This window comes from Chiloscyllium plagiosum, unplaced genomic scaffold, assembly GCF_037043375.1.
Source record: "Chiloscyllium plagiosum isolate Xiang-an unplaced genomic scaffold, Cpla_swu_hap1 HiC_scaffold_7, whole genome shotgun sequence".
Lineage (NCBI taxonomy): Eukaryota > Metazoa > Chordata > Chondrichthyes > Orectolobiformes > Hemiscylliidae > Chiloscyllium > Chiloscyllium plagiosum.
In genome coordinates, this window is record NW_028270145.1 from 81,787,131 (window position 1) to 81,797,770 (window position 10,640).

General features: G+C 38.5%; 1 protein-coding gene across 2 annotated transcripts in view; it reads left to right on the forward strand.

Moving 5' to 3' along the window:
- Positions 1-9,936, forward strand: part of hnmt (histamine N-methyltransferase) — a 32,947-nt gene extending 23,011 nt beyond the window's left edge. For both annotated transcript variants that reach the window (XM_043694070.2, XM_043694071.2), the window contains one exon: positions 7,998-9,936. In XM_043694070.2, the coding sequence (XP_043550005.1) occupies positions 7,998-8,338 (341 nt within the window). In that variant the 3' untranslated portion in view covers positions 8,339-9,936. The remainder of the gene's footprint in view (positions 1-7,997) is intronic.
- The last annotated feature ends 704 nt before the right edge of the window (positions 9,937-10,640 follow it).

The following is a 10,640-nucleotide window of genomic DNA, read 5'->3' on the forward strand; positions in this document are numbered from 1 at the left end:
TTGTGAAGATGGAAGCAGGAAAGCTATAGCCATAAGATGGTCCCAAACATCATGGTTTGACATCTCACTGAGAATTGGGCAAGAATTGGGGGTGGCATGGTGACTCAGTGGGAGCGGCACTGTGGCTCAGTGGGAGCAGCATGGTGGTTCAGTGGTTAGTACTGCTGCCTCACAGTACCAGAGACCCGGGTTTGATTGCAGCCTCATGTGACTCTTTGTGTGGAGTTTGCACATTCTCCCCACCCGGGTCTGGGTGAGTTAATGTTCCAAGGATCTGTATGGACTTGTTAGGCCAAATGGCCTGTTTCTATACTGTAGGGATTCCAAGTATTCTAACCCATCAAGATTGTCTGAACAATTACATGTGCCAAGGTTCCCATAATGAATAAAGCCATATAAGAGCTTCTACCAGGATTCATTTGACAATCCCTGTGGCAGTGGAGAACAGATGGTGAGGATAAGGTTTTGAATTTTCAAGTTCCCAGTAAACATGACACGTACATGGGATAGAAATATGAAAGCCATTGGACACCTGAATTGGGACAGAGTTGTCCTTGCTCCCTCTGCTCACCCCAAGAGAGGATGGGGCTGGAAAAGATATCTTAAAATTAGGCTACCCTATTTTTATCTGGCTGAGGAGCAACATCTTGAGAAATCAACATCTTTGTAGGCAAAGAAAAGCATTTTAAAATTTTCAACTTGGAGTATTAGAACACTCATGTGCTGATTGTCTAGAGGAACAGTTACAGTCATCTAAGCTGAGCTATTAAAACTCTGAAAGACTATGCTGACCTCAGTGAGATATATCTTTCCAGGTAGGTATAATGAAGGAACAAACAGAGGGATATAACTTGTACTGGAAAGTCAGGTTGACAGTGACCCTTGTGCCCACACATTTAGTTTTACTGTCTGGAATAGGATCTTACCTGTACTGTCAGAAGTGTTCAGTTGCGTAAATGAAAGACCCATTGCATTTCAACTACAGCTCAGCTATAAACAAGATGTCACCTTCATCAGTGCTTATGTTCTGACCCTTAACTCTAGTAAACCTGTTCTGGAAAAGTTCCATTCTGACTTTGATGAAGTCCTCGTGGCCATCCAAAAAGAAGAATATGTTCTTCTGGGGATTTTTCTTGCCAGGGTTGACAACAACATTCATGTCTGGAGTGGAAGCATTGGGCAAATGGAGTAGGAAAGATTTATGTAAATGTAATTCTCTTGCTGACAAAGAATCCTCAGCATTGTCTCATTTTAACAAACTTTTTTCCCACCAGAAGGTCAAACACAAAACACTTGGAAGCACCCAAGATCAAAGCGTTGATACTTTGTGGATTATGTTATTGACTGGATCAAAGTTCTAAGTGATGTTTCTATCACTCAGTCCAGCTGGAGGACTATTGCCTGCTGGACAGACTATTATCTTGTCCAATTGGCATTGACAATCCACCTAGCATTAAGGCATTGCAGGGCTCAAGTCTTTGTGAAGACTTGTAGATCAGGTTGAGGTTGTGGATGTAGGTTTACTCGCTGAGCTGGAAGGTTCATTTCCAGATGTTTTGTCACCCTACTAAGTAACATTTTCAGTGGACCTCCGGGTGGAGCAATGCTGATAATTCCTGCTTTCTATTTATATATTTGGGTTTCTTTGGGTTGGTGATGCCATTTCCTGTGGTGATGTCATTTCCTGTTATTTTTCTCAGGGAGTGGTAGATTGGGTCTAACTCAATGTGTTTGTTGATGATGAGTTAGGCCCCATCAACCACCCCCTGAGAAAAAGAACAGGAAATGACATCACCACCGGAAATAGCATCACCAACCCAAAGAAACCCAAACATATAAACAGAAAGCAGGAATCATCAGCAGTACTTTGCCCGGAGGCCAACTGAAGATGTTACCTAGTAGGGTGACGAAACGTCTGGAAATGAACCTTCCAGCTCAGCAAGCAAACCTACCTCCAGAGGCTCAAATTTTATGGAATCATGGAATTTTACAGTATAGAAGGAGGTTGTTGACCAATCATGACTGAACTGGCTCCCAAAAGAGTAACCTAGCTTGCGCCATTCTCTAATCCTATCTCTGTATCCTTCTAATTCATCACTTTCAAATATCTATCCACCTCTATTTTGAAACTTCCAATAGAATCCACCTTCACAACTCTCCTAGATAGTGCATTTCAATTACTAACAACTCTGAGTAAAGAAGTTTCTCCTCATCTCATTCCTAGTTTCTTTGCTAAAAATCTTGAAATTGTTACCCTTAGTTGCTGACATACCAACTGAAGGAAACCGAATATCCTTCCTTACCTTGTCAAAATTGTTCATGAATTTGAACTTGTCAATAAGATCACTTTTTGATCTTCTCTGCTCCAAAGAAAATAAGCCAACTTTCTCTAGTTTTTCTTTGTATCTCTGAAGTCACTCAGAGTCTTCCTCATAATCCATTATTCTCACATCTTAGTATCATCTATACATTTAGAGACTTTGCCCACAACAGCCATCTACAAATTGTTACATTGATTAGAAAAGGCAAAAGTCCCATTGCCAATCCCTGTGGAACACCAAGCTTCCACATGGCAGTCTACTTAGTAAAGTCAAATCAAATAGGATTCACAGTGAGCTTGCCAGTCGGATATGTAATTGACTTATTGGCAGGAGACAGAGAATGGTGGTGGAGGGCTGCTTTTCAGCCTAGAGGCCTGTTACCAGCAGCATTCCACAGGGATCAGGGTCCTCTTTTGTTTGTCATTTATATAAATGATCTGGATGAGAATATAGAAGGCATGGTTAGTAAATTTGCAGACAACACCAAAATTGGTGGCATAGTAGACAGTGAAGAAAGTTCTTTTTAAGATTACAAAGAGATCTTGATCAAATGGCAGATGGAGCTCAATCTAGATAAGTGTGAAGTATTGCAATTTGGTACAAGAAACAAGGATAGGGCTTATACAATAATGGAAGGATCTTGGTTAGTGTTGTAGAACAGAGGGACATAGGGATGCAGGTACATAATGCTTTGAAGTTTGCATCACATATAGACAAGGTGGCTAAAAGGGCATTTGGCATGCTTACCTTCACTGCTTGTCTGTTTGAGTATAGGAGTAGGGAAATCATGTTGAGGTTGTACAATATATTTGTGAGGGCTCTTCTGGAATACTGTGTCCAGTTCTGGTTGTCCAGTTATAGGAAGGATATTATTACACTGGAGGGGGTTCAGAAGAGAATTCCCAGGGGTATTGCTGGGTGTGGAAGGTTTGAGTTATAAAGAAAGGCTGAATAGGCTAGGACATTTTAAACTGGAACATAGGATGTTGAGAGGCAATCTGATAAAAGTTTATTAAATAATGAGGGGTATAAATAGAATTGTTGATAGCTGTCTTTTCCCTAGGACAGGGGATTTCAAGACTAGGGGACACATGTTTAAGGTGAGAGGAGAGAGATTTAAAAAAGACATGAGAGGCAATGTTTTGTTTTATCCAGACGGTGGTTCACATGTGGAATGAACTTCCTGAGGAAGTGGTTGATGTGGATACAATTACAATATGTAAAAGTCGTTTGGATAGGTACATGAATAGGTAAGGTTTGGAAAGATATGAACCAGGAGCAGGCAGGTGGGACTAGTTTAGTTTGGGATTATGTTCACCATGGACTGGTTGGACCGAAGGGTCTGTTTCTGTGCTGCACGATGCTATGATTCTATTTCCATCTATAACCACCCTCTGTTTCTTATCCTTTAACCAATTCTAGTCCATAATGCCAAGGACCCATCAATTGCACAAATTTCTAATTTGCTAAACAACCTGCCATGTGGCACAATATCAAATGAAAATCCAAATGTATATCATCCATAGCAGTATCTTCATCCACTGACTGTGTCACCTTGTCAAAAAACTTAATTAAGCTTGTCAGACATGACCTGCCCATGTCAAAGCTACGCTAACTGTCCACTATTAACTTATTTTTCTCCAAGTGTATGTATACGTATCCCAAATTATAACTTCCGTCAGTTTTCACACTATTGCTGTCAAGCTGACAGATCTGCAATTTCCTGGATTCCTTTTCTTAAACAATGGCTCCACATTTACACTCCTCCAGTACCGTGGGACTAGTTCTGTGTTCAGAGAGTTCTGGAAAATTTTTATCAATGGCTCCACAATTTTTTCACTTACCTCTCTCAGCAAACTAGGATGCATCTCAGATGGGCGTAGTGACTTCCCTACCAGGAGTACTGCCAGCATTTTTAGCTGTTCGTCTTTATCTATCACTATATTGCTCAATTCTGAATGCCCACATTATCAACGATGTTATTTTCACCAGTTACTAAATTTCAAAAGGAAGAAACACAATGCCTCAGCCCCAAAAGCAACCCAGTTACAGAAAGAGGTTCCAAGTGCAACTCAACCAACCTCGATTGTCACACATCAACATCAATTCTAGAATAATGAGATAAGATAAAATCAACTGGACTAGATTGCTATAACCCACAGCATTGGGCTAAAATATCCATATCGCTTGGATTGGTTTGTTGAAAAAAATATACTGAAATATGAGGTCTCCTGGAACAAAAATAAACAGACATCAGGCTTCGCAGAGAGACTTAACGTGGCAAATCAAATAAATGGCATTCAAAAAACTCAAAACTGCTCCCAAAAGACAAATCTTGATGCTAACGCTCATATGGTAGAGAAAAAGATAAGCCTGAGGTAGGCTGACCATCATAACAAGCAAAGCTTTTTTGAAGCCACAAGTGTCTAATATAAATATGCAAAATCCCTTTTACTCTCATGATTGTGTTTCTCAACTGAAGGATGAGAATGCCATTCTTCAACAACAACATTTTGAACAACTCATCAACTATGAATACACAAGTAGTAGCTAATGCTCTCCAGACTACACTCCTCAATATCCTATGATAAAATCAAGAGAGATCAACAGGTAAAATGGTACCAATGATATTCCAAAAGAAGTCTTCAAAACTGGCTTTTCCTCAGAGCAAAACATCAGCATTCATTGTATGCATTTGAGAAGAAAAATAACAAGATCCCCCTCCTTCCACTTCCTCCATATAACCAAAGAAATGCAATAATTGCAACTATCTTAAAGAATGAGGATTATGGTTGAAGTTTTTGTCCTCAGCAGGGTAACCCTGACACAAATTCTCCTCAATTGCGTACATCCTATGGCTAAAACAAGTCCAAGTTGCTGAGTGACCTATTTCTGCTCCTAATTTATATGTCTGTATATTTGCATGTACAAATGTTTAACTTGACATCCATGACAACATTAAACTGATCACCATAAATATACATGACTTGCTGTGTGCAGGTGATTGCATTTTTGTAATCAATTCTGCACTAAATTTATTTATAAACCAGTTAACATATTTTGCATAAAAGAGATTTGCCTTGCCCTTGATTGCTGCCAAATAAAACTCAAGTCAACCTGCAACAGGTCAGTCAAATAGACCTCTTCCTAATGGCGTTGTAGAGACTCTTGAATATTTTGAGCACTTCTCAGATCTTGGCAGCCACATCTCTTAGAAGATCACCATTGATGAAGAGATCTAATTCGGGGTGATCTGTGCAGGCTCATTATATAACAAACAACAGCAATAAATGTTTGGCAATAAAGACCTCTAAATCAGCAAAACTCCTGATATACAGAGCAGTCAACATCTCCAGAATACTAATACTTCAGTGAAATGCAAACTGTCTTTCAGGGACACCCAAGAGTGGAAGAGAAATTCTTTGAGCAATGCCCCACTGCATCCAACATTTCAACAAATGCTAGTTTACTTCTTGAAGTTTTCTCCACAAGCTAAGTCGTGCAAAGCCAGCATCGGTAGTGATGAGGGATTTACATTTGAATTAAAGACTTCAGATGTTCGTACTTTTGTCACTGCAGCTGAGCAGCAGAAATCTGTTAGATGTCTCCAAGATTGGGTAAAAATACATGGAATATTTTCACCCATAAAGTGTTTATAAGAGGCCATTTATAAAGAAAATGGTCAGCATTTTAGGAAATGAAAAATTGGTGGATATAGAATGCAGAATTCACTGCTCAAATATGGTGAGGTGACAGCCTCGTGATATTACTGCTGGTCAACTAATCTGGAGAATCAAATAGTGTCCTGGGGACCTGGGTTCAAATTGGGACATAGCAAGTAATGGAATTTAAATTCAGTAGAACAAAAAACTGGAATTGAGGAGCTAATGGTGGCGATTGTTGGAAAAACCTAACACCCTTTAGGGAAGGAAACTGTCATCCTTCCCTGATCTGGCCTGCATGTGAGTCCTGACCCACACCAAAGTGGTTGGCACTTACCTGCCCTCTGAGCAATGAGGAATGAGCAATAAATGCTAGCCCAGCCAGTGAATGAATAAAGAAAATATGTTGATTGATGCAGAATCAACATTTATTTCTGAAGGGGAATTATATTCTTGTAAGCAAAGAATACTAATGAATGCAGGTTATAAAGAATCGAATTGGAATGTGAGGAGCAACCTTTGATGGCCTGAATGGCTTAATTTCTTTCCTCCAAATTTTCATGATTCTGTATTATGTTTTTAATCAGCCTGTCTTGGTATGTTATGATGCACCACATGAACTTGTGGGACTTGAACGTAGGCCTTTTGGTTCAGAGAAATTAATTTACATTTGTCCAAGTGACTGCTAATTTTGACCCAAATTAATGTTTCCAAAAGCCTTCGTTCTGCTGTAAAACTGATTGGCCTGTGGTTTTTGGGATTTTCTTTACATCATGTTTTGAATAAGAATTTATGATTTGCAATTCTCCAATCCTCTGATACTAGACCTTTATTTAAGGAGGAATGGAAAGATACCATCAATATCTCAGCTCCTACTTGTCTCAATGTCACCAACTGCATTAACATTGATCCAAGTAACTTACCAACTTCAGTCAGGTTATCCAATACTTCACTTTCATCTATTTTTAGCCCATCTAGTGTCTGAATATTTCCTTTCATACTGATTTGAGAAGCAACTTCCTCCTCACTAATGACAAGTAAAAAGTACTCTTTTGTTATCCCAGTCAGGTCTTCTGCCTTCATGTGTAACATCTAAAATCATTCCTTTCCTACTTTTACAACTCTTCCAATGTCACATCACTGTGGAAGACTTTTGGATACCTTGCTTTCTTAGCTGTCAGTATCTTCTCAAACTCTCTTTGCTTAATTTTTAAAACTCATTTCCCATATAACCCTTTTATATTCTGTTTGTTTCTCAATTGTACTGACCACATGGCATCTATCATATGCACACTTTTTCTATTTCATGTTGCTTGATTTCTCTTTTGCCAAATAGGGAGCTCTAGATTTGCTTGTATTTGCTTTCCCCTTTGTAGGAATAGGTTCTAGATTAGAGTGGTGCTGGAAAAGCAGAGCAGTTCAGGCAGCATCCGAGGAGCAGGAAAATCAACATTTCGGACAAAAGCCCTTCATCAGGAACATTCCTGATGAAGGGCTTTTGCCCGAAACATCGATTTTCCTGCTCCTCGGATGCTGGCTGAACTGCTCTGCTTTTCCAGCACCACTATAATCTAGAATCTGGTTCCCAGCATCTGCAGTCATTGTTTTTACCCGTGTAGGAATATATTTTGCCTTTACTGAAACTATCTCCTCTATAAATGGATCCTATTATTCTGTTACATTTTTGTGTGCCAATGTTTAATTCTAGTTTACCTGAGCCAGTTCTGTTATCACACCATGGTTACCCTAATAAATTTAGTTGCACTTTTTCCACATATACTTCATGATACTATGCTTTTCATCTAGACTCAAAATGTTAACTTGCTCTCTCTCCATGGATGCTGTCTGATCCACTGTGATCTCCAGCATTTGTTATTTTCACTTCATGACTATAATCACTGTCCCCGAATGCTATTGAGACAAATAAATAATTTACAGAGGAATTTTGTAGTATCAGAATTCAAATTAAATAAGAATGTTTTCACAAATATCTTTCAAATATTATTATTACCAGATGACGGTGGCTATCATTCACTTTGGAGGAAAGCTGGATCCCGGTTTCTCAGCAGTTGCCTTTTCCTTGATGTCCACAAAGTCCTTGATGAAATGAGAATGAAGTATCATATCTATGAGCTTTCTTCTATCTTTGATATCACAGAGTGTTTCATTGAAGGAAATGAAAATGGAGAACTTCTGTTGGATTTCCTTACGCATATAGTAGATTTCAGGAAAAGCGCTCCGGCAGGTCTGAAGGCTGAAGTTCTTCAATGCTTACGCCAGCCTCAATGCTCAAGGGAGGAAAATGGGAAAATACTTTTCAATAATAATTTGTATTTCATAGTGATTGATTATTAATTGTATTTCCATCAGTCAGTAATTATCCAATTATCTCCACCTCAAATATTCTTAATAGTTTTGTGTTCTTGCTTCAGAACTGTTTAACATCAATTACTTATGAAGTTATACCGTTATCCATGTGTCAAATTAATCCACCAACTGCTTTCAAAATTACAAAAAAACATTTTTGAAAGATTAAAATTAAAAATTCCTGGCTTCTAAAGGATTAACTTCTAGCCATGTCATCTCGATGAATCTTAAAAATGACTATTCAATAACACATTTTCAGGTGGTTTGAAGCCATAAGCTCCTTTTGTAAACTTCACTTTGATTCATATAAGGAATGATAACAGGGATTTTCATTGCTACAATGTATATTCATTTGCATGATTTCTACTTCTTTATTAAATTGAATTGTATAATGCAACTGATTATTTACTCAGTAATATTTTTGATGCAATGATCAACAACTGAAATGATCTTTACTGTGAACTAAAGGTTTACACATTGCTTAAGATTTAATATAAAATTTATTTTTTTCTCTTCATTTGTATGTTTTTATCCCACTTGATAAATATTGATTTTAGTGTCTGAACATATCCTTATAATGTATCTGAACTTATTAAAATCTGATAACTTTGAAACATTTTCACAAATTTGTTTGAACTATAATATAAGAGCATAACGTAAGAACGAGGAGCAGGAGTAGACCATCTGGCCCCTTTAGCCTGCTCTGCCATTCAATATGATCATGGCTGATCTTTTTGTTGACACAGCTCCACTTACCTGCCCACTCACCAAAATGCTAAAGTCCTTTACTGTTCAAAAATCTCTCTATCTTTGCCTAAAACAGTCAACGGCTTCACTGTTTAACAATGTTTAAATAGACATTACTACAGCCTATTTATGTGCTCTTGCTCAAATTTCATAGGCCAAATAAAGAATATTTTGCTGGCTGGAAATATGACTTTCTACTATTTAACCCAAAAAACTTTTCCATATACATTTCCATAAAATGATCACATTATAAGGTTATTAAAAGAGCAATAGAAGATTTTAAGTATGTATTGATTTTATTGTCTAGTCATATCCACCCAAAATCAGAAGATGCTCAATACTTTCAAAAACTTCGAAGAATTTTTAAAATAGATAATAAAAGGATAATGTGCCTTGTCAAATTGATTTTTGTTGTGCACAAATGACTGAAGTGATTCATATCTGCAATTTCTCTGTCAGCAAACTAGGCATTTTGATTGAATTAGATTATAACAATTTCCTTTGTATGTTGTCATGTTGTCATGACTATCACAACGTTAAAAAAGTGTCCAGCTACAATCTCCAAAATAAAATCCCTTAATTTAAAAAATTTAATGCTGTTATGCTTTGAACAAAATTCACGCGTGTAGCTCCAGTACACAGGATGTCATAATTATATCCAGCAATGCAACTTTGAAATCTCAAATACACCATTGTGTGAACTTTGAGACATCAGCCTCGGTTGTAATAGCATAGGATAATTATGTAACAATTTGACTATTCAAAACAAATTCTGAGTTGTTGTACTTCTGTATAACATGACCAAAATGCAATATAAATAAATGAATATGAGTGCCAAATTTGTATGACTCTATGACTCTATACAGTGCTGCAAAATGGAATCTCAGCATGGCAGCTGGTAAAATATAAATTCAGTGAAAACCCGGAAGTAAAAGCTAGTCACATGATAGTCATGTAACTACTGTCAATTTTTGCAGAAGCCTATGTGATTCACTAGTGTCCTTTATGGGACTAAATCTTCCTTCTTTACTTCATCTGTCCTACATGTGAATCCAGAATGTGATTGACTCTTAACTGTACTCTGGGCAATTTGAAAGGGGCAATAAAAGGGTGGCTTACATCCCATGTACTTGAAGTTGGGGTTGAAATGTTCCGAGGCGGAAGATGAGGCGTTCTTCCTCCAGGTGTTGAGTGGTGAGGAAGCGGCGGTGAAGGAGGCCCAGGACCTCCATGTCCTCGGCAGAGTGGGAGGGGGAGTTGAAATGTTGGGCCACAGGGCAGTGTGGTTGATTGGTGCGGGTGTCCCAGAGATGTTCCCTAAAGCGCTCTGCTAGGAGGCGTCCAGTCTCCCCAGTGTAGAGGAGACCACATCGGGAGCAACGGATACAATAAATGATGTTGGTGGATGTGCAGGTAAAACTTTGGTGGATGTGGAAGGCTCCTTTAGGGCCTTGGATGGAGGTGAGGGTAGAGGTGTGGGTGCAGGTTTTGCAATTCCTGCGTGGCAGGGGAAGGTGCCAGGATGGGAGGGTGGGTTGTTTGG